Source organism: Scardinius erythrophthalmus, assembly GCF_964197995.2.
Source record: "Scardinius erythrophthalmus genome assembly, chromosome: 20".
In the NCBI taxonomy this organism is placed as follows: domain Eukaryota; kingdom Metazoa; phylum Chordata; class Actinopteri; order Cypriniformes; family Leuciscidae; genus Scardinius; species Scardinius erythrophthalmus.
In genome coordinates this window covers 38,297,099-38,324,598 of record NC_138240.1, presented here as the reverse complement: position 1 = coordinate 38,324,598, position 27,500 = coordinate 38,297,099, and the positions used below count along the sequence as shown (strand labels likewise).

Genomic DNA, 27,500 nt, shown 5'->3' with positions numbered 1-27,500 from the left:
GTGAGTTGTGAGTGTTGTGAGTTGTGAGTTGTGAGTGTTGTGAGCTGTTGTGAGTGTTGTGAGTTGTGAGTGTTGTGAGTGTTGTGAGTTGAGAGTGTTGTGAGTTGTGTGAGTTGTGAGTTGTGAGTGTTGTGAGTTGTGAGTGTTGTGAGTTGTGAGCGTTGTGAGTGTTGTGAGTTGTGTGAGTTGTGAGTGTTGTGAGTTGTGAGCGTTGTGAGTGTTGTGAGTTGTGAGTGTTGTGAGTTGTGTGAGTTGTGAGTGTTGTGAGTTGTGAGTTGTGAGTGTTGTGAGTTGTGAGCGTTGTGAGTGTTGTGAGTTGTGAGTGTTGTGAGTTGTGTGAGTTGTGAGTTGTGAGTGTTGTGAGTGTTGTGAGTTGTGAGTGTTGTGAGTGTTGTGAGTTGTGAGTGTTGTGAGTTGTGTGAGTTGTGAGTTGTGAGTGTTGTGAGTTGTGAGTTGTGAGTGTTGTGAGTTGTGAGCGTTGTGAGTTGTGAGAGTTGTGAGTGTTGTGAGTTGTGAGTTGTGAGTGTTGTGAGCTGTTGTGAGTGTTGTGAGTTGTGAGTGTTGTGAGTGTTGTGAGTTGTGAGTGTTGTGAGTTGTGAGAGTTGTGAGAGTTGTGAGTTGCGAGAGTTGTGAGTTGCGAGTGTTGTGAGTGTTGTGAGTTGTGAGTGTTGTGAGTGTTTTGAGTTGTGAGAGTTGTGAGTTGTGAGTGTTGTGAGTTGTGAGTGTTGTGAGTTGTGTGAGTTGTGAGTGTTGTGAGTTGTGAGTGTTGTGAGTTGTGAGTTGCGAGTGTTGTGAGTTGTGAGTTGCAAGTGTTGTGAGTTGTGAGTAATGTGAGTTGTGAGTGTTGTGAGTGTTGTGAGTTGTGAGTGTTGTGAGTTGTGAGAGTTGTGAGTGTTGTGAGTTGTGAGTGTTGTGAGTTGTGAGTTGCGAGTGTTGTGAGAGTTGTGAGTTGCGAGTGTTGTGAGTTGTGAGTTGTGAGTGTTGTGAGAGTTGTGAGTGTTGTGAGTTGTGAGTGTTGTGAGTTGTGAGTGTTGAGAGTTGTGAGTGTTGTGAGTGTTGTGAGTTGTGAGTGTTGAGAGTTGTGAGTTGTGAGTGTTGTGAGTTGTGAGTGTTGTGAGTTGTGAGTGTTGTGAGTTGTGAGTTGCGTGTTGTGAGTGATGTGAGTTGTGAGTGTTGTGAGTTGTGAGTGTTGTGAGTGTTGTGAGTTGTGAGTGGTGAGTGATGTGAGTTGTGAGTGTTGTGAGTTGTGAGTGTTGTGAGTTGTGAGTGTTGTGAGTTGTGAGTTGCGTGTTGTGAGTGATGTGAGTTGTGAGTGTTGTGAGTTGTGAGTGTTGTGAGTGTTGTGAGTTGTGAGTTGTGAGTGGTGAGTGATGTGAGTTGTGAGTGTTGTGAGTTGTGAGTGTTGTGAGTTGTGAGTTGCGAGTGATGTGAGTTGCGAGTTGTGAGTGTTGTGAGTTGTGAGTGTTGTGAGTTGTGAGAGTTGTGAGTTGTGAGTGTTGTGAGTTGTGAGTGTTGAGAGTTGTGAGTGTTGTGTGAGAGTTGTGAGTTGTGAGTTGCGAGTGTTGTGAGTTGTGAGTGATGTGAGTTGTGAGTGTTGTGAGTTGTGAGTGATGTGAGTTGTGAGTTGCGAGTTGTGAGTTGAGTTGTTCACTCACAGTGACGGGCAGATCTCCAGCGCCGGCGCTCAGCGAGCGGTTGATGGTGCAGTGGAACAGCTGATCGTTATGGAAGGTGATGTCACAGAGGTCTGAGCCAATCGTCACAGAGTATTCGTCCAGTGTCAGGTCCAGCTCGCTCTGCCCTTTCTGACACACAAACACAACCACCGTTACTGTGTGTGTAGATATGAGAAAGTGTGTGTGTGTGTGATGGTAAATATACAGATAGAAGTGGATGAGGATTTTGTTCAGTATTTCACAGTGGAAATAGAAATCAAGTGATTGACAGAATCACAGCTGTTTATGACATGAACAACTAAACATCCTCCGATAATCAGGGCTGGAAATGGGGGGGGACGCGGGGGGACGGAGTGGGGGGAGTGAATTTCGAGGGGGGACGGCGTTCCAGTTGAAAAAAAAAAAGGTTATATTATTATTATTATAATTATTTTTTTGTGGACATTGTAACGATTACTATATTTTATCTACAATATAATAGCTACATAAACGTAGCACATGATAATAAAAACTTCGAGTGATATTGATATTTATCAATGACATTCTGTAAAATTGGCTGCGCTATGTCGTCTTTTGTTATTGGCCAATGCCTGCAGACTGCAGCCAATGGAAATGCTTCTCTATCAGTGCGCGTCTTTCTTACTACTCACAGAACTTCACAACAGACCGCTTGAGGTAAAAAAAATAATATTGGATGATGAACTGTAATATTGTTCGAAAATCTGAATAGAAACCGTTACTTTAACAGATGTCATAACAGAAACTTTCATAAGCTGTATTAGCTGAAATGATCCGGTCTAAAATAATAAAAAATGGCCATCTTAAAATTAACCGGTTGTTTTGTTCGAAAAGAGCTTTTCGGGTTTCGAAATCGAATTTCCGTTACACGTATCGAGTAAAAAAAAAAAAAAAAAACAAGTGACAGATCCAGAAACGCACACTGTAGGCTAATCCAGAAATACATGCGTGAGATGCACAAAACAGGCACGGCGCCAGGATTCCAGTTTTGGATGGGTCAAACCAATTGTGGTAGGCCTTAAATTAAAAACGTTAAATTAAAAACGTTATCCAATCACTGTTTAACCTAAGAAAAATTATTGACTAATATACTGTTATATTATCTGTGAGTACATAATATAGATTTTAATAGCTTGATGCTATATATTTTGTTGCATTGTAAATAGTTTCGGTGCATAGGACGGACCGATCCACGATCGCTCTCCATGGTTCTGACCAAAGAAGAGCGCTTTGGAATCTCAATTACGCATCGCATCATACCTGGCGTTGTCTCTTAGTGCGCTACGAAGACTCTTGAGGTATAACTTAACTAAAGGTATGCTACCACTAAAGGTATACCATTGCTAGGCGTCTTCAGGGCTATCATCCACTCGCGAGGCAGAGGCGCTGGCGCCCTCCTAGCAACGGCACTGGTCGCGAGACAGATGACATGGATAAGAGGTTTTTTTTTTGTTTTTTTTTTTGTAGAAAGACTCTTTTTAAAAGATTTTCGTTTAGTATAAATTGTATCTTAATTTTGATCAATGTTTTATCAAACAATTAGGCTACCTGTATTTAATAAATAAGAAACAAATAGCCTATATACAATGTAATAAGATGCCGGCACGATCACTTGCATTTCACGTGAATGGAGGGCGCCGAAACTCAACTTGTGCCTCACAGATTTTAGAAATATAGGCTATCTATTATAGAAAGCTTGAAATGTCTACTTTTAAACGAAAATATTCAAAACCAAAAGAAATAAGCTACTCTCTGATTATAAAATCCATATGAAGTGTGCATTTCTTTCTGGCGTTCATGGCGAGTCCGCATCGTCAACTTCATCTTTGCAGCGACACAGAAAACACCAGTTTATTAATAAACAATTAAATGTCTCCTTGCTAATTTAGACACATTCATAATCATTACTTTTACCGGTTCTTTGTGACGCTCATTATCCTGTGTAGGCTATATAGCCTATTTAAGTAATTAAAATAATATACGATTTGTCCACGAATGGCTTTATGAAAAACTCGACTAGAAATTTTTTTTTAGTCGGAGGCAGCCCATATTCCTCATATTTTCGAGCCAGGCTCAGGCCATTCTGGGTTGAGCGAGCGACCCTGCGGAATGAGCGAGCGGAGCGAATATTCAGAAATGCGCTCTCCGCTCACGAGCTCTGGGGTGCGTTTCCCGAAAGCATCGCTGGCCAACTATGGTCGCAAGTTCCGTCGTTACTTATAGAGTTCAATGGACATTGCGATGAACTTGCGACCATAGTTGGCCAACGATGCTTTCGGGAAACGCACCCCTGATCGGAACAAACCCGAAACTCTGCTGCACTTGCACAGAAACATCACAATAGACATAACCAGCTTTTTAAATATGTTTTTAAAACTAAACATTTAGACTATTTTAGCACACTGATGAGCTTATTGCCGAATTTTTATAATTGTTGACAAAATTAGAATATATTATAAGTTTTTTTCTTTTTGAAGAAAGAATGGTGAAGCTGCTCTCTCTTACATAATTTGTTAAAAAAGATAAATCAGCTACATCAAAAACAAAATTGTATTGATATAATAATGATTTTAGAAATGTCTAAACTTAAATCTAAAAGAGATAAAACACATTGAGTAATCCTCCGGAGCCATATAGTGGTTGTAGGTAAAACTAGTCTTTGATCATAAAAGTTTTTGTTTTGGCAAATAAATAATAAAAATACCATAAATCCCCATAAAAGACTGAGTGGCAGCATTTGTTTGAAAAACACACAAAAAGGGAAAGAGCTTTACGATTGGCTGCACAATTAGATTTGACAACAAATCTGAAGTATATTCTTTACAGAATGGCGAAAGCTACGCAAATGGATCACTGCAATTCTGAATTCCAGGCAGTGAAAGGTGGATTTGCAGTTATCATTTTGAAAAAAATATGGGTATTTAGGGGTAAATTTATGAAAAACACAACGTTTTGTTTTTATTATTTGCAATAGCCGACCCCAGGGGGTAAAATGAAACATAAAATAAATAATTTATATAATTTAGTTATTATAGATTATAAAGGTTTTTAAACATCTGAAAGGTCATCTAAAGCCATGACCTCTATTTATTTTTTATTTTTTTCAAAATAGAGTCCGCCCAGTGAATTTTGCCCATTTCCACCACTGCCGATAATTAAGCACACACTTTGAAGGCAAACACACAGACACTGTTTCAGCTCTTTATCCTTCCTTCCTTCCTCTCCCATTCTTTAGGAGAGAATGAAAATAACACTCCCTCGCTCTGCTGTGCCTGTTAGATACTTCCTGTCTGACTCTCAGAGACTCTCAGTGTCCTGCAACACAGATCTGGACTCTCCCCAGTGTGTTTGTGTGTGTGTGTGTGTGTGTGAGAGAGAGAGAGCAATGCTCAACTACTTTAGTTATTACAGACCATAGGGTATGTGCACAGGGAACTCGCACTGCGTCCTGAGACGTTTGGGGAACGCCTCAGTGTGACTGATGACTGAAGTACTGTATAGTCACGGCAAACATATTGGCCGGCGACAGCCATGACGTCACCACTAGCGCGACCAGGAAGTATAAGAGAACATGTCATCCTCTTTTCATCTTCAGGGACTGTTTTGCTGGTACTGTGAAGATATCATGGCGCTAACAAGCACTTCAGGAACTGTGCCGACCCGCGTCCAAGATTCTTGACACCTGGTGACACTCACGACCTGTGTGTGTTCTGTCTCGGTCCTTGAGGGTTTGTCAGTTAAAATGCTCTGCTCTCGTCTGTCTCTCTTCTCGAGGGAAGAACAGTCGTCCGCACCCCGCAGTTCTGGTCCTGCTTGCTTAGATGCGGAGAGGAGACTGAGATCGTGGGGATCTCAGATGGAGCTTGTTGACAAGTTTGAGAGAGGTGTAAATCTCTCACGCTCTTCGGTGGATGACGAGGGAGAGCTGTCAGGTGCATCCTCTGCGGGCTTCGAGCCGAGACGAGCAGGAGGAGGCTGACGAGGGTGAAGATGCTGTAATGGCTGAACCTGCGAGCCCCGCGTATGCTGAGCTGGTGGAGGTGATGGAGTGTGCCACCGCTAGGCTTGAGTGGCCATGGCAGCGCGCCAGAGGCCCACCAGCCATAACCCACCCACACACACTCACACACACACACTCACACACACACAGCCATAACCCGCCAGCTCCCGTGAGCCTTACATTCCACTCCACTCCATCTCCACTTTGAGGTCAAGAAAGCATGGAAGAACCCGTATTCTCCTCGCATTCACCGCTTCCAGCATTCCAACTATGAGAATGTGGAGGGTATGGGTATGTGTCGATGCCCCCCATTCCTATCCCCCCATCTTTCAACGGGGGAGGCATCGACACTCTGCCATCTAGACCTCTGAAAACAACCTCACGTTTTTGCCTGACAGGGCATACGCGACGGCGGGTCAAACTAGTGCTGCGCTGCACACAAGAGTTGGATATATCTAAACTGAGCTGTTTTTACACATGGATTTGTTGTGCAACAAAGACCACATCGGTGTGAGTGTGGCAGGCCTCCTCTTCTTTGAGAGTCTTTCTGCTGAGGCCTCCGCTCCCCATAGCCCTGTGGAGGAGCCACATGTCTCTGGTTAGAGACTGTGGTCAGGTTCACTCTTGAGAGAGTGCTCATAGAGCTGAACGACATGCTTACTGGCATTGACATGCTCAGGTCGAGCTAACGTTACTCCTCTCATTCTAGAGAGTTATTTAGCCGAGTATGTTGCTCCCTAGAGCACACAAGCCCGAGCACATGCCCAAGATATCCTCGGATGTTAGCTCTGAACAGAAGAGCCTCCTGAGAATCGGACTGCTCTAAATGCAGATGCCAGCAGCCCCTAAAGAAGCTGAGTGTGTCACCCTGGGGTACGGTAGCTAAAATGTCACCAATGATTTATGTAAGCAGTCTGGTTCATGAACATGCCCTCAGAGCAGTCGTTGGCCCTCTCTGGGCCTCCTGTACAGTAAGCGCCTCAGGTCAAGCGGGTGTAAAACCTCCTAAAAGCGTTTTGTTAGAAGCTCCATAGAGCTCCGAATTCAGCATTGTGTGGTGAGGCCCTTCAAGAGTCTCCATGATGTTTCCAAGAAACGTAGATAGTACTCCCCTCGTTTTAAGAGGGTCATAATGCAGAGTACTTCACCTCTTTTCGAATCATTGCAGGCCTCCACAGGGTTTTTGGCCTCTAAATTCCCAGCAAGCAGGACATGTTTGTTATCCCAGGTTATCCCAGATATAAACTTTAGTACTCCACTTTTTTTTAAGGTCATTATGCTGAGTACGTCGCCTGCGGCCACATTGTTAAGGCTATATGGATGTTGTAGGCTTCCTCTCATCTGAGAGTCGTCATGATGAGCCCTCCATCCTCCAGAGTTCTATGCAAACAGATTCGTCTTTGCATAGAGAAGAGGCCTCTCTCTCTCATAATAGAGAGTTGTTCTTTAGGCCCTTCACTCCCTGAGCTCTGTGTTGGGTATGTCTAAGTTTAACAGGTTGTTGGCTTCAGCTGATAAAGCATGATAGCCTCCCTGGTACAGGGGTTGACACTGGTCCCCCTTAGAGTAGCAGGCTAGGGCCCAATAGATCTTGGCCGTACTCCCGTAAAGGAACCCCTCTAAGTTGGGTTGTGGTGTCCAGGCCTTTGAGCTGGCTCTGGGTCAAGTCAATCTTGTAAGATCACAAAGGTGCTTCCTCATTAAGCATGAAGCCCTGGCAGTGGCCGTAGGGGGTAGTGCTACTGACAGCCTGGGGCATCCAGTAGGGGGGATTTAACTCTGAGTTAAATGTGTTCGTGCTTGCAGCACAGCCATGATTGGCATACATCCCCTCAGTATGGCAGCGTGGGTATTTTGTTCCCCAAAGTGTCTCAGGATGCGGTGCGAGTTCCCTTTCGAAAGGGAACATCTAAGGTTACGACTGTAACCCTTGTTCTCTGAGAACAGGGAACGAGACACTGCGTCCTGAGACACTGAGGAACGCCTCAGCGTGTCTGATGACTGAAGTACTGTATAATGACGGTGAGGCGTTCTCCAAAGTGTCTCAGGATGCAGTGTCCCATTCCCTTGTCTCGTCACACACAATCACACACACTCACGTTGATGACGAGGATGAGCGGCTCTCCAGTGTGATGTTTGATGAGCTTCTCCTTGTTGGCGGTGTAGAACTGTGGATCCTCCACGTAGTCGAAGGGAAAGTGTTCAGCAAGAGGCTCCTGGTCCTCGTCCGGCCCTCGATCCCCTGAAGAACCCGCTCCTCTGTACAGCACCTGGTTCAGGTAGAAGAGAGCCGTGGCCTGCTGGGATTGAGCCGCCGCCGGAGACTGACACACCATAAGAGTGGACGACACACACGAGCAGTTCTGCAGAAAACACACATTCATTTTCACTGATATCAGATGATGAACTGATCTGATCTGAATAATGACTCTATCATCTTCTGTAGAGCTGCTGAATCTGATGACGTTTGCATCATTGATTCTGTTGTTTTCTTGTCAATAAAAGGCATTATTTCTCACCGCCTGTCCGATTCCAGTCACCTCCATCACGGCCGACTGCACCAGACCAAAGCCGTAACCCGTGACCGAGATCCTGCGACCACCACTGACACCATGAGGAATACAGAGGAACAGATCTATGTGAGACTGTACTGTGCACCGTATGCAATATCAAGCCCAGCTAACCAAAGAATGTTCATCTCTAATGTAGGGAATAAAGCGGATATGACATCCAGCACAGCTTTCCTCCTGTCTCACACACTTGACAGTGATCAGCACTTGAGCGGTCCTGTAGTGTGTCGTACCTGAGGAAGCTCTTGCTGGGTGTGATCTGACTGATCGTGGGGTTTTTCTCATAGGTGAAGGTGAAGCTGGGCGAAGTGCTGAGGCAAGGCCGGCCGTCGTACACCACACACACAGACACGTTCTCTGCCAGCGCGGCGGGAGGCATCACACACCCGATCACTGCACTCGACCGCCTGCAGACACACAGGCGAAAACATAACATTTAGAAAACATAACATTTTAAATGTACTTTGGCTTAGTTTAAGGATTGTAAGATGTGTATCATTACACCCATCACTGAAACATGAGACGAACACACACTCACATGTAGATGCTGCAGTCTTGAGTGGTGTTGATCCTGACGCTGATGGTAGATCCGGCGTCCAGGAATCGTCCTCTGATGGTGAGTCTGGTTCCTCCAGCGAGAGGCCCGTGTGGCGGGGAGAACTCCAGCAGGCTGGGCTCCTGTGCACGAGCAACACTTACTCAAAGACCACACAACTAACTGTGCTTCTATAGATGTGCATGAGCAACACTTACTCAAAGACCACACAACTAACTGAGCTTCTATAGATGTGCACGAGCAACACTTACTCAAAGACCACACAACTAACTGAGCTTCTATAGATGTGCACGAGCAACACTTACTCAAAGACCACACAACTAACTGAGCTTCTATAGATGTGCACGAGCAACACTTACTCAAAGACCACACAACTAACTGAGCTTCTATAGATGTGCACGAGCAACACTTACTCAAAGACCACAAAACTAACTGAGCTTCTATAGATGTGCACGAGCAACACTTACTCAAAGACAACACAACTAACTGTGCTTCTATAGATGTGCACGAGCAACACTTACTCAAAGACAACACAACTAACTGTGCTTCTATAGATGTGCACGAGCAACACTTACTCAAAGACCACACAACTAACTGAGCTTCTATAGATGTGCACGAGGAACACTTACTCAAAGACCACTCAACTAACTGTGCTTCTATAGATGTGCACGAGCAACACTTACTCAAAGACCACACAACTAACTGAGCTTCTATAGATGTGCACGAGCAACACTTACTCAAAGACCACACAACTAACTGAGCTTCTATAGATGTGCACGAGGAACACTTACTCAAAGACCACACAACTAACTGAGCTTCTATAGATGTGCACGAGCAACACTTACTCAAAGACCACACAACTAACTGAGCTTCTATAGATGTGCACGAGCAACACTTACTCAAAGACCACACAACTAACTGAGCTTCTATAGATGTGCACGAGGAACACTTACTCAAAGACCACACAACTAACTGAGCTTCTATAGATGTGCATGAGCAACACTTACTCAAAGACCACACAACTAACTGTGCTTCTATAGATGTGCATGAGCAACACTTACTCAAAGACCACACAACTAACTGAGCTTCTATAGATGTGCACGAGCAACACTTACTCAAAGACAACACAACTAACTGTGCTTCTATAGATGTGCACAAGCAACACTTACTCAAAGACCACACAACTAACTGTGCTTCTATAGATGTGCATGAGCAACACTTACTCAAAGACCACACAACTAACTGAGCTTCTATAGATGTGCACGAGGAACACTTACTCAAAGACCACTCAACTAACTGTGCTTCTATAGATGTGCACGAGCAACACTTACTCAAAGACCACACAACTAACTGAGCTTCTATAGATGTGCACGAGCAACACTTACTTCTATAGATGTGCACGAGCAACACTTACTCAAAGACCACACAACTAACTGAGCTTCTATAGATGTGCACGAGCAACACTTACTCAAAGACAACACAACTAACTGAGCTTCTATAGATGTGCACGAGGAACACTTACTCAAAGACCACTCAACTAACTGTGCTTCTATAGATGTGCACGAGCAACACTTACTCAAAGACCACACAACTAACTGAGCTTCTATAGATGTGCACGAGGAACACTTACTCAAAGACCACAACTAACTGAGCTTCTATAGATGTGCACGAGCAACACTTACTCAAAGACCACACAACTAACTGAGCTTCTATAGATGTGCACGAGCAACACTTACTCAAAGACAACACAACTAACTGTGCTTCTATAGATGTGCATGAGCAACACTTACTCAAAGACCACACAACTAACTGAGCTTCTATAGATGTGCACGAGCAACACTTACTCAAAGACCACACAACTAACTGTGCTTCTATAGATGTGCACAAGCAACACTTACTCAAAGACCACACAACTAACTGAGCTTCTATAGATGTGCATGAGCAACACTTACTCAAAGACCACACAACTAACTGAGCTTCTATAGATGTGCACGAGCAACACTTACTCAAAGACCACACAACTAACTGAGCTTCTATAGATGTGCACGAGCAACACTTACTCAAAGACCACACAACTAACTGAGCTTCTATAGATGTGCACGAGCAACACTTACTCAAAGACCACACAACTAACTGAGCTTCTATAGATGTGCACGAGCAACACTTACTTCTATAGATGTGCACGAGCAACACTTACTCAAAGACCACACAACTAACTGAGTTTCTATAGATGTGCACGAGCAACACTTACTCAAAGACCACACAACTAACTGAGCTTCTATAGATGTGCACGAGCAACACTTACTTCTATAGATGTGCACGAGCAACACTTACTCAAAGACCACACAACTAACTGAGTTTCTATAGATGTGCACGAGGAACACTTACTCAAAGACCACACAACTAACTGTGCTTCTATAGATGTGCACGAGCAACACTTACTCAAAGACCACACAACTAACTGAGCTTCTATAGATGTGCATGAGCAACACTTACTCAAAGACCACACAACTAACTGAGCTTCTATAGATGTGCACGAGGAACACTTACTCAAAGACCACACAACTAACTGTGCTTCTATAGATGTGCACGAGCAACACTTACTCAAAGACAACACAACTAACTGAGCTTCTATAGATGTGCACGAGGAACACTTACTCAAAGACCACACAACTAACTGTGCTTCTATAGATGTGCACGAGCAACACTTACTCAAAGACCACACAACTAACTGAGCTTCTATAGATGTGCACGAGCAACACTTACTCAAAGACCACACAACTAACTGAGCTTCTATAGATGTGCACGAGCAACACTTACTCAAAGACCACACAACTAACTGTGCTTCTATAGATGTGCACGAGCAACACTTACTCAAAGACCACACAACTAACTGAGCTTCTATAGATGTGCACGAGCAACACTTACTCAAAGACCACACAACTAACTGAGCTTCTATAGATGTGCACGAGGAACACTTACTCAAAGACCACACAACTAACTGAGCTTCTATAGATGTGCACGAGCAACACTTACTCAAAGACCACACAACTAACTGAGCTTCTATAGATGTGCACGAGCAACACTTACTCAAAGACCACACAACTAACTGAGCTTCTATAGATGTGCACGAGGAACACTTACTCAAAGACCACACAACTAACTGAGCTTCTATAGATGTGCATGAGCAACACTTACTCAAAGACCACACAACTAACTGAGCTTCTATAGATGTGCATGAGCAACACTTACTCAAAGACCACACAACTAACTGTGCTTCTATAGATGTGCATGAGCAACACTTACTCAAAGACCACACAACTAACTGAGCTTCTATAGATGTGCACGAGCAACACTTACTCAAAGACAACACAACTAACTGTGCTTCTATAGATGTGCACAAGCAACACTTACTCAAAGACCACACAACTAACTGTGCTTCTATAGATGTGCATGAGCAACACTTACTCAAAGACCACACAACTAACTGAGCTTCTATAGATGTGCACGAGGAACACTTACTCAAAGACCACTCAACTAACTGTGCTTCTATAGATGTGCACGAGCAACACTTACTCAAAGACCACACAACTAACTGAGCTTCTATAGATGTGCACGAGCAACACTTACTTCTATAGATGTGCACGAGCAACACTTACTCAAAGACCACACAACTAACTGAGCTTCTATAGATGTGCACGAGCAACACTTACTCAAAGACAACACAACTAACTGAGCTTCTATAGATGTGCACGAGGAACACTTACTCAAAGACCACTCAACTAACTGTGCTTCTATAGATGTGCACGAGCAACACTTACTCAAAGACCACACAACTAACTGAGCTTCTATAGATGTGCACGAGGAACACTTACTCAAAGACCACAACTAACTGAGCTTCTATAGATGTGCACGAGCAACACTTACTCAAAGACCACACAACTAACTGAGCTTCTATAGATGTGCACGAGCAACACTTACTCAAAGACAACACAACTAACTGTGCTTCTATAGATGTGCATGAGCAACACTTACTCAAAGACCACACAACTAACTGAGCTTCTATAGATGTGCACGAGCAACACTTACTCAAAGACCACACAACTAACTGTGCTTCTATAGATGTGCACAAGCAACACTTACTCAAAGACCACACAACTAACTGAGCTTCTATAGATGTGCATGAGCAACACTCACTCAAAGACCACACAACTAACTGAGCTTCTATAGATGTGCACGAGCAACACTTACTCAAAGACCACACAACTAACTGAGCTTCTATAGATGTGCACGAGCAACACTTACTCAAAGACCACACAACTAACTGAGCTTCTATAGATGTGCACGAGCAACACTTACTCAAAGACCACACAACTAACTGAGCTTCTATAGATGTGCACGAGCAACACTTACTTCTATAGATGTGCACGAGCAACACTTACTCAAAGACCACACAACTAACTGAGTTTCTATAGATGTGCACGAGCAACACTTACTCAAAGACCACACAACTAACTGAGCTTCTATAGATGTGCACGAGCAACACTTACTTCTATAGATGTGCACGAGCAACACTTACTCAAAGACCACACAACTAACTGAGTTTCTATAGATGTGCACGAGGAACACTTACTCAAAGACCACACAACTAACTGTGCTTCTATAGATGTGCACGAGCAACACTTACTCAAAGACCACACAACTAACTGAGCTTCTATAGATGTGCATGAGCAACACTTACTCAAAGACCACACAACTAACTGAGCTTCTATAGATGTGCACGAGGAACACTTACTCAAAGACCACACAACTAACTGTGCTTCTATAGATGTGCACGAGCAACACTTGCTCAAAGACAACACAACTAACTGAGCTTCCATAGATGTGCACGAGGAACACTTACTCAAAGACCACACAACTAACTGTGCTTCTATAGATGTGCACGAGCAACACTTACTCAAAGACCACACAACTAACTGAGCTTCTATAGATGTGCACGAGCAACACTTACTCAAAGACCACACAACTAACTGAGCTTCTATAGATGTGCACGAGGAACACTTACTCAAAGACCACACAACTAACTGTGCTTCTATAGATGTGCACGAGCAACACTTACTCAAAGACCACACAACTAACTGAGCTTCTATAGATGTGCACGAGCAACACTTACTCAAAGACCACACAACTAACTGAGCTTCTATAGATGTGCACGAGCAACACTTACTCAAAGACAACACAACTAACTGAGCTTCTATAGATGTGCACGAGGAACACTTACTCAAAGACCACTCAACTAACTGTGCTTCTATAGATGTGCATGAGCAACACTTACTCAAAGACCACACAACTAACTGAGCTTCTATAGATGTGCACGAGCAACACTTACTCAAAGACAACACAACTAACTGAGCTTCTATAGATGTGCACGAGGAACACTTACTCAAAGACCACTCAACTAACTGTGCTTCTATAGATGTGCATGAGCAACACTTACTCAAAGACCACACAACTAACTGAGCTTCTATAGATGTGCACGAGCAACACTTACTCAAAGACCACACAACTAACTGAGCTTCTATAGATGTGCACGAGCAACACTTACTCAAAGACCACACAACTAACTGTGCTTCTATAGATGTGCACGAGCAACACTTACTCAAAGACCACACAACTAACTGAGCTTCTATAGATGTGCACGAGCAACACTTACTCAAAGACCACACAACTAACTGAGCTTCTATAGATGTGCACGAGCAACACTTACTCAAAGACCACACAACTAACTGTGCTTCTATAGATGTGCACGAGCAACACTTACTCAAAGACCACACAACTAACTGAGCTTCTATAGATGTGCACGAGCAACCCTTACTCAAAGACCACACAACTAACTGAGCTTCTATAGATGTGCACGAGCAACACTTACTCAAAGACAACACAACTAACTGAGCTTCTATAGATGTGCACGAGGAACACTTACTCAAAGACCACTCAACTAACTGTGCTTCTATAGATGTGCATGAGCAACACTTACTCAAAGACCACACAACTAACTGAGCTTCTATAGATGTGCACGAGCAACACTTACTCAAAGACCACACAACTAACTGAGCTTCTATAGATGTGCACGAGCAACACTTACTCAAAGACCACACAACTAACTGAGCTTCTATAGATGTGCACGAGCAACACTTACTCAAAGACCACACAACTAACTGAGCTTCTATAGATGTGCACGAGCAACACTTACTCAAAGACCACACAACTAACTGACCTTCTATAGATGTGCACGAGGAACACTTACTCAAAGACCACACAACTAACTGTGCTTCTATAGATGTGCACGAGGAACACTTACTCAAAGACCACTCAACTAACTGTGCTTCTATAGATGTGCATGAGCAACACTTACTCAAAGACCACACAACTAACTGAGCTTCTATAGATGTGCACGAGCAACACTTACTCAAAGATCACACAACTAACTGTGCTTCTATAGATGTGCACGAGGAACACTTACTCAAAGACCACACAACTAACTGTGCTTCTATAGATGTGCATGAGCAACACTTACTCAAAGACCACACAACTAACTGAGCTTCTATAGATGTGCATGAGCAACACTTACTCAAAGACCACACAACTAACTGTGCTTCTATAGATGTGCATGAGCAACACTTACTCAAAGACCACACAACTAACTGTGCTTCTATAGATGTGCACGAGCAACACTTACTCAAAGACCACACAACTAACTGAGCTTCTATAGATGTGCACGAGCAACACTTACTCAAAGACCACACAACTAACTGAGTTTCTATAGATGTGCACAAGCAACACTTACTCAAAGACCACACAACTAACTGAGCTTCTATAGATGTGCACGAGCAACACTTACTCAAAGACCACACAACTAACTGAGCTTCTATAGATGTGCACGAGCAACACTTACTCAAAGACCACACAACTAACTGAGCTTCTATAGATGTGCACAAGGAACACTTACTCAAAGACCACACAACTAACTGTGCTTCTATAGATGTGCATGAGCAACACTTACTCAAAGACCACACAACTATCTGTGCTTCTATAGATGTGCATGAGCAACACTTACTCAAAGACCACACAACTAACTGAGCTTCTATAGATGTGCACGAGCAACACTTACTCAAAGACCACACAACTAACTGAGCTTCTATAGATGTGCACGAGCAACACTTACTCAAAGACCACACAACTAACTGAGCTTCTATAGATGTGCACGAGCAACACTTACTCAAAGACCACACAACTAACTGAGCTTCTATAGATGTGCACGAGCAACACTTACTCAAAGACAACACAACTAACTGAGCTTCTATAGATGTGCACGAGGAACACTTACTCAAAGACCACTCAACTAACTGTGCTTCTATAGATGTGCATGAGCAACACTTACTCAAAGACCACACAACTAACTGAGCTTCTATAGATGTGCACGAGCAACACTTACTCAAAGACCACACAACTAACTGAGCTTCTATAGATGTGCACGAGCAACACTTACTCAAAGACCACACAACTAACTGAGCTTCTATAGATGTGCACGAGCAACACTTACTCAAAGACCACACAACTAACTGAGCTTCTATAGATGTGCACGAGCAACACTTACTCAAAGACCACACAACTAACTGACCTTCTATAGATGTGCACGAGGAACACTTACTCAAAGACCACACAACTAACTGTGCTTCTATAGATGTGCACGAGGAACACTTACTCAAAGACCACTCAACTAACTGTGCTTCTATAGATGTGCATGAGCAACACTTACTCAAAGACCACACAACTAACTGAGCTTCTATAGATGTGCACGAGCAACACTTACTCAAAGATCACACAACTAACTGTGCTTCTATAGATGTGCACGAGGAACACTTACTCAAAGACCACACAACTAACTGTGCTTCTATAGATGTGCATGAGCAACACTTACTCAAAGACCACACAACTAACTGAGCTTCTATAGATGTGCATGAGCAACACTTACTCAAAGACCACACAACTAACTGTGCTTCTATAGATGTGCATGAGCAACACTTACTCAAAGACCACACAACTAACTGTGCTTCTATAGATGTGCACGAGCAACACTTACTCAAAGACCACACAACTAACTGAGCTTCTATAGATGTGCACGAGCAACACTTACTCAAAGACCACACAACTAACTGAGTTTCTATAGATGTGCACAAGCAACACTTACTCAAAGACCACACAACTAACTGAGCTTCTATAGATGTGCACGAGCAACACTTACTCAAAGACCACACAACTAACTGAGCTTCTATAGATGTGCACGAGCAACACTTACTCAAAGACCACACAACTAACTGAGCTTCTATAGATGTGCACAAGGAACACTTACTCAAAGACCACACAACTAACTGTGCTTCTATAGATGTGCATGAGCAACACTTACTCAAAGACCACACAACTATCTGTGCTTCTATAGATGTGCATGAGCAACACTTACTCAAAGACCACACAACTAACTGAGCTTCTATAGATGTGCACGAGCAACACTTACTCAAAGACCACACAACTAACTGAGCTTCTATAGATGTGCACGAGCAACACTTACTCAAAGACCACACAACTAACTGAGCTTCTATAGATGTGCACGAGGAACACTTACTCAAAGACCACACAACTAACTGTGCTTCTATAGATGTGCATGAGCAACACTTACTCAAAGACCACACAACTAACTGAGCTTCTATAGATGTGCATGAGCAACACTTACTCAAAGACCACACAACTAACTGTGCTTCTATAGATGTGCATGAGCAACACTTACTCAAAGACCACACAACTAACTGTGCTTCTATAGATGTGCACAAGCAACACTTACTCAAAGACCACACAACTAACTGAGCTTCTATAGATGTGCATGAGCAACACTTACTCAAAGACCACACAACTAACTGAGCTTCTATAGATGTGCACGAGCAACACTTACTCAAAGACCACACAACTAACTGTGCTTCCATAGATGTGCACAAGCAACACTTACTCAAAGACCACACAACTAACTGAGCTTCTATAGATGTGCACGAGCAACACTTACTCAAAGACCACACAACTAACTGAGCTTCTATAGATGTGCATGAGCAACACTTACTCAAAGACCACACAACTAACTGAGCTTCTATAGATGTGCATGAGCAACACTTACTCAAAGACAACACAACTAACTGAGCTTCTATAGATGTGCACGAGCAACACTTACTCAAAGACAACACAACTAACTGAGCTTCTATAGATGTGCACGAGCAACACTTACTCAAAGACCACACAACTAACTGTGCTTCTATAGATGTGCATGAGCAACACTTACTCAAAGACCACACAACTAACTGAGCTTCTATAGATGTGCATGAGCAACACTTACTCAGAGTTCACAACTAACTGAGCTTCTATAGATGTGCACGAGCAACACTTACTCAAAGAGTTCCAACTAACTGAGCTTGTGTAGAGCAAGATCTGATCAGGTAGGAGCTGGGAAACCTTCTTGGACCAACAACAAATCAGCTCCTGCTTCCCAAAACACAGCGTACTGTGACAGGCTTTAGCCAGAGGAGCAACTGCATGAGTGAATCAACTAGAAACGCTACTATGCTCCAAAGACCACTTAAGCTGTTTTCCACAAGCGTCAACCTTCCTGTCTCTCTTGAATCCAACACTGAAGTGACTTAAACTGCAGTTCATCGACTGGCCCTCTAGAGACAGACTCCAGAAGAGAGTCAATCCCATAAACCCCCTTGGTAAAATGCCCAACTTTACAGCAGAAAAAAACATGTTTACAGTCTGGTCTAAAAGTGGTTTTGGTCTATATAGCTAATTTTGCCCTTCATGAAAACTGTGCGGGGGGGTGAATTTTTTCATAACTCATCCATTTAAATTATATTAAGCTTTAAAGTTCTGCATAATTAAGGGCGTGGCCACTTGAGTGACAGGTGGACTGCGCTGATGTCACTGCTTGCCGTTTGTGTGCTGTCTGTTAGCGTCACGTCACCTCAGCTAATCCGCCTCGCTGCACATTTTCGTTTATCCGGGAGTGACGCTGCCAAGATGGCGATGGCCGGCTCCGCCCACTTTGGGCTTCAGAAACGCTCTTCAGAACTACGGGTGACTGACGGACACTACGCCCACACTTTTCTACAGTCTATGGTTTTCCATCTGGAAGGGGTGGTAATAGTAAGTTATAGGTAGCAGCACATATAAATATTCAAATTCCAGAATGTTAAAGAGCTAAAGCTGTTGATAAAGTCCGAGTGCAGCGGCTTCGATCATATAAACTCTTCTGGACGGTTAGTTTAAATTAGCATGTCATTCAGAAGTGATGTGGAGTGCACGTCAGAATACACAACACACACACACACACACACACACACACAACTCAGACCATGCCATCACTTCCTGTCGAGGCGAGGATGTTAGAGCGTAAGTGTGTGTCGCTCAGACAGGTGCTTCCTGAGCTAAAGGTTTGAGGAAGGAGCTTTGAAGGAGGAATGATTCCTCAGGGAATGTCCTGGACTTTCCTTGTTTATAGTTTCTCTAGTTCTGCTCCAGCTCCATTTCCCACCTAGACCAGTCCTCCGTCTGTAGCTTAATGGTTGACCCATTATGAATTATGAATAGAATTCCACTCTTTGCAAAGATACTCTCTGTGTTTGGAACATAGTTGTTACTGGTTGGTCTACAACTACGTTTTGCTATGGTTCCCATTAAGTTATGAAAACGTTATTTCTGAATGTTCTCTGACCGTTCAAAGCGTCCAGTTTAATGTTTTTAAAAATGTTTTTTCTTGGTTATGTGAATGTTAAGGGAACATTTCATTGTATTATTCTTCAAACATTATTGGAACTTTACTTTTGAATGTTCTAAAAAAAAACCCATTAATGACGTTCTATGAACGTTGTATAAATAATGTTTCTGTTACTGTATCTCTCAATGCCATGAGAACACGACATCAGCCCAGAAACTCTCAGACAAAACAAACCCTTCCTGAAGTTCACAACCATTTATAGTGAATCAAGCCGATCTCGAGAGTGTGTTGTGTTTGCTCTCAGCATTCAAACACGCCATCATGTCACACACTCGTGGGAGAATATGCTCTGTATCTGTTAGCCGTCGAGGCGAGGGTGGAGTAAAGCACAGCGGAGGGTGTGATGGGAAAATCCGTCAGGAGGAAGACAGGAGGGAGAATGAGGGATGAGGGAGATAACTGAGGCCTGTACGCACCACAAACGAGAACTCGTCCTTCGAAACACCCGCTGCGTTACCGGCCACGCTCACCGTCACACGATCGCTCATCGGTTTCCGTGATGCACCAGTCTCACAAACCAACCTGCAACAACACACACACACACACCTGACATCAGCCGGCTGGTCATGACCCAAAACACGGCCCATAAAAGTTACTGGGAAGTTTTTCTGAAACGTTTAAAGTTGGACATTCGTCAAACATTTTTAAATGTTACTTTATCATAACATTCAAAGTAACGTTCCCATAATGATTGAAGAATTATACAGTGAAAGTTTCCCTTAATGTTCAAACAACCAAGACATTTTTAAAACATGTTATGTGTGTGAGAGAGAGTGTGTGTGTGTGTGTGAGAGTGTGTGTGTGTGTGTGTGTGTGGGGGGGGGTTTACCTGACTGAAACAGTGTAGTGTTGTATGTAACAGGGCACTTCCCCGATGGAGACATTGACGTGATCCGCTCGGTGTCCCAGATTCCTGCCCTGAACCGTGAGCAGCGTCCCACCCATCAGAGGTCCCGTCAGCGGCTCGATCTGCAGCACACACACACACACACACACACACACACACACGCACACACACACACGCAGACACAGAGCTGAATGCAGCAGAAGTGAGGGGGGAGATCATCTCATGGTTTATTTTGAAATCCTGCTAGTTATTATAAACCTAACATGGTTAAACTGTTCATATGTTCATTATGGTTTGGGTTAGACACTAACTAAACAGTTAAACAGTTCAAACTAAACAGACTAAACCTTTGCTCATAAACAATCTTTCCACCTACACACACACACACACACACACACACACACACACACACACACACACACACACACACACACACACACACACTAATGTACACTACCAGTCAAGTAAGACTCCCTTGAAAAAGAGATTTTGAATCTCAATGGGATTATTTCCTGGTAAAATAAAGGTAAATAAATAAATAAATAAATAAATAAAATAAGTGTTCGTAATAATTTACATTAACAATATTTCTGAAAGAAGTCTGTTCTGCTCACCAAGGCTGCTTCTATTTTATCAAAAATACAGTAAGTAGAAATGTGAAATATTATTACATTTTAAAACAGCGTGCCATTCATAAACAACACCAGACAAAGGAACAGAAGGGCTTATAACCAACTGAATACAAACAGGTGCGATCTAATCAATGAGTAACCAAGAGACTAACTAGTGGCGGGACAGTGAGAACACTAACTAGTGGCGGGACAGTGAGAACACTAACTAGCGGCGGGACAGTGAGAACACTAACTAGCGGCGGGACAGTGAGAACACTAACTAGCGGCGGGACAGTGAGAACACTAACTAGCGGCAGGACAGTGTGGCGGGACAGTGAGAACACTAACTAGTGGCGGGACAGTGAGAACACTAACTAGCGGCGGGACAGTGAGAACACTAACTAGTGGCGGGACAGTGAGAACACTAACTAGCGGCGGGACAGTGAGAACACTAACTAGTGGCGGCAGTGAGAACACTAACTAGTGGCGGGACAGTGAGAACACTAACTAGCGGCGGGACAGTGAGAACACTAACTAGCGGCGGGACAGTGAGAACACTAACTCCCGGCGGGACAGTGAGAACACTAACTAGCGGCGGGACAGTGAGAACACTAACTAGCGGCGGGACAGTGAGAACACTAACTAGCGGCGGGACAGTGAGAACACTAACTAGCGGCGGGACAGTGAGAACACTAACTCCCGGCGGGACAGTGAGAACACTAACTCCCGGCGGGACAGTGAGAACACTAACTAGCGGCGGGACAGTGAGAACACTAACTAGCGGCGGGACAGTGAGAACACTAACTAGCGGCGGGACAGTGAGAACACTAACTAGCGGCGGGACAGTGAGAACACTAACTAGCGGCGGGACAGTGAGAACACTAACTAGCGGCGGGACAGTGTGGCGGGACAGTGAGAACACTAACTAGTGGCGGGACAGTGAGAACACTAACTAGCGGCGGGACAGTGAGAACACTAACTAGTGGCGGGACAGTGAGAACACTAACTAGCGGCGGGACAGTGAGAACACTAACTAGTGGCGGCAGTGAGAACACTAACTAGTGGCGGGACAGTGAGAACACTAACTAGCGGCGGGACAGTGAGAACACTAACTAGCGGCGGGACAGTGAGAACACTAACTAGCGGCGGGACAGTGAGAACACTAACTAGCGGCGGGACAGTGAGAACACTAACTAGTGGCGGGACAGTGAGAACACTAACTAGTGGCGGGACAGTGAGAACACTAACTAGTGGTCGGGACAGTGAGAACACTAACTAGCGGCGGGACAGTGAGAACACTAACTAGTGATGTCAAGTCCGATTCATTTCCATGAACAGGTTCAAAAACCGAATCATCGGTTCCTCACGTCATCAAGCAATGACGGCACGGCACGACACATTTATTTTCTAACAACTCAGTTCCATGTTATATCAATGAAACATTCAAATAAAGTCATTTGTGTCAATGAATTTTGAAAGATTTAAATAAAAAGTTATTTGTGTCAATGCATATTGCAGATTATTGCCTTTCATTCTCTTAGCCTAAGTTAATGCTAGGCTATTTGTGTTCAGTTTAATTCGCGGATCCTGTATGTCGGACATGACTGACCACCAACATCTTGGAGAAGATTCCTAAAGGTTTTGCACCTCCAGCACACATTACAGACATGCATAAACGTGGATATGTTCTACATCTATAAAGTAAATAGAAAGAATAAAATCTTTTAAACTCATTGATTTCGCTTAACAACTTAAACCATAATCTGAACGCACAATAGTTTTGTTGTAATCTTCAATCTTGTTGTGATTCACACGTTCCTCAACAGTGTTGGCAGTGAGAGGGAAGTGAGGGAGGAGGAGAGGGAAGTGAAACAAGCCATACTTGTGCGGTTCACATGAGCACTGATGACTCCACATTCTGTCCTTACACACACATTTACATTCTGATGATGCAAGTCTTCATTATGATCACAATCTGCATTATGTCAAGATAAAATATTCTATAAACTCCTGGTATGATGCCAGAGCCACAGTAATGCTGTCATTCTCACTGACGAGTGTGTGGTTGTGCAATATGATTAAATTGCTCATCCCTTTTGACCAATAGTTTGCGCTGTTGCTAAATGGATGGTGTGTGGTCAGTGTGAGGAGACAATGACACACACAGTTTGATGTCAATATGCCAAAGAATCAGCTTGGCTCTACGCCATCAGCTTTGTTGATGTGTCATTAGAGAATGGCTCAGTCAGTCAAAAAGCTTTTGATATCTTTTGGCGATCTGAGCCGATATTGGGGGAAATCAGACCTATGGTATGGACCTATGGTGGAGTTCGAAAAAAGTAGATTTGCAAAGAAATGCAAAATGTCGGCCAGCAAGTTAGACCTAGTATGGCATAATTGGTATCACTGTTCGCGGTAATTTCATTAAAATAGGCAAAAATAATCAGTAGCTGTTCCAATTTTTGATATTTCATTTAAAATTTTGACCACAAGGTGGCTCTGTACTGAAACTTTTTGAGTACGTATGATGGCACACAGAGTTTTGTAATGATACGCTAATTTATAAAATACAGCATTTTGTGACAAATTTCAAAATGGCCGATGCCCAAAATGGCTGATATGGGAAAGTTGGGTTTTTTAAAGAGACCAGTTTTATGATTTTTTGGCAAACAGGTTTTTCAGCAAAAAAGTTTTTTCATATTTCCAGACCAGCAGGTGGCGCTGTGCTGAAACTCTGCATGTAGCCTCAGGTCACGCTTGTGATGACATGCACTAAAGCATTGTAGGGCTATAACCTCGTGCCCAATATGGCGTGCTAGTCGTGGAAATCTTCACGCGTTATTTGAGAATGGTTGGGTTTATCATAAAGCTTGGTCTGAAGATGATCTGAGCCAATTTTGGAGACCGAATTTCACAAACCACAAAAGTAGGATGTGTAAAGAATCATCTGCAAATTTAAAACGTGTAAAACAGCAGTTCTCTGAAGGCCTGTAAACACTCCCGAGCTCATAATTATCACTGAACTGTGTAATGAGTCTCAGTTCACGTCATTTTACCTGCTGTTGTCTTCATTTACACCCCTTACCGAAGTGAGAGACGGAGACACAAAGACAAAGTGTGAAATAGAGGACAGAAATCACAGGCTGTTTTTAAACATATTCAAATGCAGGAAATAAGTTTGAGGCAAAACTAGGACACTGGCGGTTTGTCCCGAGCGCTTCCTCACACACACTCCAGACTGAACTCATTCATCATGCTTTACACACAGACTTCTCTTTCTACAAGGCATTTGTCCATTGTGCTTCATGCACTGCAGCCACAAACATCAACAGACACATGCACATTTCATCCAGCCCATATAAAGTCGCATAACCCGCTTGCCTACAGCTACAGAAAAGCAAGATTTGAGAGTTTTGGGAAAGAACTGCGAAATGCATCTTGTGTTACTGGGTGAACTTTGTCCATGAAAGGTGTTTTCTGTCATTCATGGAAGCTTGTTTTCCACTTCCATTCTTTACTCTGAGAAACTGTAGAAAGTAAGTAATAACTGTGCCAGCTGGTTAACATTAACACCTAGATGAACATAACTTCAGAGCCGCTGCGAGTGCTTCTGGTGAAATGAAAGCAGAAGGAGGCCGAGGAGTGTTTGTGCAGCGGATCCGTTCTGAACCTTTGCTCTACATCTGAGGACTCTTGCAACACAAGCACAGTCACTCCATTACTTCTCTGTTCTCCTGTCTGCAGATCAGCAGGATCTCTGCCTCATTTCTGTGTCATCATGAACTGCACAGGGAATGTGGGTCAGAAGCACTATAGTGTATTATACTGTGTTGTTAAGTCATGGTTGTTTACGTCTTTGTGCCCAAGCCAATCCCAAAACGCTGGTTATAGAACAACAGAATGAAAGACTGATGGTTTACAGTTGCAGCTTATGGTGCAACTTACCAACCTAAAAAAATATGACTAAACTTGACCATGTGACCTGTGCCACATGAGACAGCAATTTATAGTCCTTGAGCACTGGAGTTTTTGGTTTCATTGATGTGTGCGCTCAGATATCGAGATGAATGTTTCACGAGTTCAGATTGAGCTGCCTCTCACTTCCACTGGCAGACTTTAGCATATTTTGAGCAGAATTCACACATTGTGAGGCTTCTTCTGAGACATTTCAACTCAGTCTTTATTTACGCAGCCTGCCGTTGCTCTTGAGCCATATGGCCTTCGTTCCTTGCTTAAATATTAAATTATGTTTTGTTTCTTGCGCAGAAAATGAAAGGAGGTCACAGCTTCAGAACAACACCAGGCTGAGTCAATATTGACTGGATTTTCATGTCTTAAATTCTCCATCCATCCTCACTGCTGTTCATGATCTTGTTGATGATGTGTCTTTGCTATGTCTGTGATGTTGTGTGTTTGTGTCAGTCTCACCTTCTGGATGTGTGGATCTGGGCAGTGTGCAGAGATGGTCTGGCACTGGTCTCGCTGACGACACTCGCTATGGCACCAGACACACATGTGACCCTGCGTCTCACGACCCCGACACTGGGAGCAGTCACTGTCCCCCGCACCACAGCTGTACACCTCCACTGCACACACACACACACACACACTCAATATCTGTCCACTGAAGCCCTTATGAAAACGTGTGATGAGCACATGACAGCATCATCAAACTACAGTCTGTGCATTGGGATGGGAAATGACCAGTGTGCTCTATAACAGCATGTCTGATGCTATAAAGCATTTGGTTGATGTCACATCTGTTAATGAATACAATCTGGATGTGCTGTAATTTCTCTTTGAACACAATTCTTCTGTGCTGTTCATGAGCTCATTCGTGTCACACTGCAGGACCAATCAAGACAAAGGTGATTAACATGGTGGAAAAACTACCTTTCTACACTGTCTCCTACACATTCATATAGAAGTTCATGTCAAAACTGTGGGGACATTTATGGGGACAAGTTTGTACCCATAAGTGAGAAGTTTCTCAATCCTCCAGCACCGGATTGGGTGATAGGCTGGATCGGGAAGCCCGTTCTTTGGCATCTTCCGGTCCAGCAGAGAACATGTTGCTGGCGGCATCTAGCTCTGAGGAGCTTGACGTGGATGAGGAGGGCAAAGAGAGAGAATCAGTTGAGCCCTCTCCTTCCATCAGCCCTGTATATGGGGAGTTATTGGATGTAATGGCCCGCACCACAGCCAGGTTTAACTTAACCTCTCATGAGAAACTGGAAGTCGCTCGCGGTAAACTCAAGCGATTTCTGGCGAGCCGTGATCATCCCCCATGAGCCTTCTGGATCTTGAGATCCTGAAAGAAGCCATATTCAGCCAGCATCTTTCCTTTCCCATATTCGAATTAGGAGAGTGTAGTGGGATTGTGCGAGTGGAGATGTGTGAAGATGCCCCTGTAGAAGAGACACTGGCTAGCTCTCTCTCTCAGAGTGGGCATCCCTTTTGAAGGCTCCGGTTTAGCCGTTACAAGACGTTACAGACGGTGTTAGAGAAGCTGTTTTGCAGACGTATCAGGCTGACCTGCTGAGAGATTTGGATCAGGGGCAGGGATTGTCTCCTGAAGCGGTCGCTGAATTGCCAAACAGTCGGCTGTAGCTATCGATCGTTCATTGGCGGCTATGGTGGTTACGAAGAGGCATCTATGGTTGAATCTCTTGGAACTTAAAGATAGGGAGAAAACTTTCCTTCTTGATACTCCGATTTCACCCTCTGGACCCTTTAGCCGCTTTTCCACCGTCGGGCCGAACGGTTCTTAGAATGGTAAGGAACGGTTCCAGTTGTGTTTCCACTTGAGCCTGGTACGGCACGGCACGATTACAACTCTGTGCCCTGAATTTTCTGCCTGGTTAGCTAACCGTGCCGAACCGTGCTGGTAGAATCCGTGAAGTGCCAGCTGGCCCGGATCGGCACGGAATGGAACGGTTACGCAATGAGAACCGTCCGGCCCGATGGTGGAAAAGTGGCTTTGAGGCGGTTGTGGGAAGGTTCAGAGAGGCGAAGGCACAGCTGGCAGCATTCAGGAGATATACACTATATTGCCAAAAGCATTGGGACACAATCATTGAATTCAGGTGTTCCAGTCACTTCCATGGCCACAGCTGTATAAATCAAGCACTAGGCATGCAGACGCTTCTACACACACTGCCACCTGTGCGATTAGTCCATTTGTGAAATTTCCTCACTACTAAATATTCCACGGTCAACTGTTAGTGGTATAATAACAAAGTGGAAGCGATTGGGAACAACAGCAACTCAGCCACGAAGTGGTAGGCCACGTAAAATCAGAGCGGGTCAGCGCATGCTGAGGCTCCCAGTGCACAGACGTCGCCAG

The 27,500-nt window shown here is 43.8% G+C and overlaps 1 protein-coding gene across 1 annotated transcript in view; it reads right to left on the bottom strand.

Annotated features, from left to right (window-relative positions):
- The window catches only part of plxnd1 (plexin D1), a 95,992-nt gene that overhangs the window by 37,219 nt on the left and 31,273 nt on the right, over positions 1 to 27,500 (bottom strand). Inside the window, 8 exon segments of the mRNA XM_081350070.1 lie at positions 1,656 to 1,805; positions 7,794 to 8,057; positions 8,214 to 8,298; positions 8,498 to 8,671; positions 8,803 to 8,942; positions 20,113 to 20,218; positions 20,526 to 20,665; positions 25,583 to 25,740. Of these exon segments, the coding sequence (XP_081206196.1) occupies positions 1,656 to 1,805; positions 7,794 to 8,057; positions 8,214 to 8,298; positions 8,498 to 8,671; positions 8,803 to 8,942; positions 20,113 to 20,218; positions 20,526 to 20,665; positions 25,583 to 25,740 (1,217 nt within the window).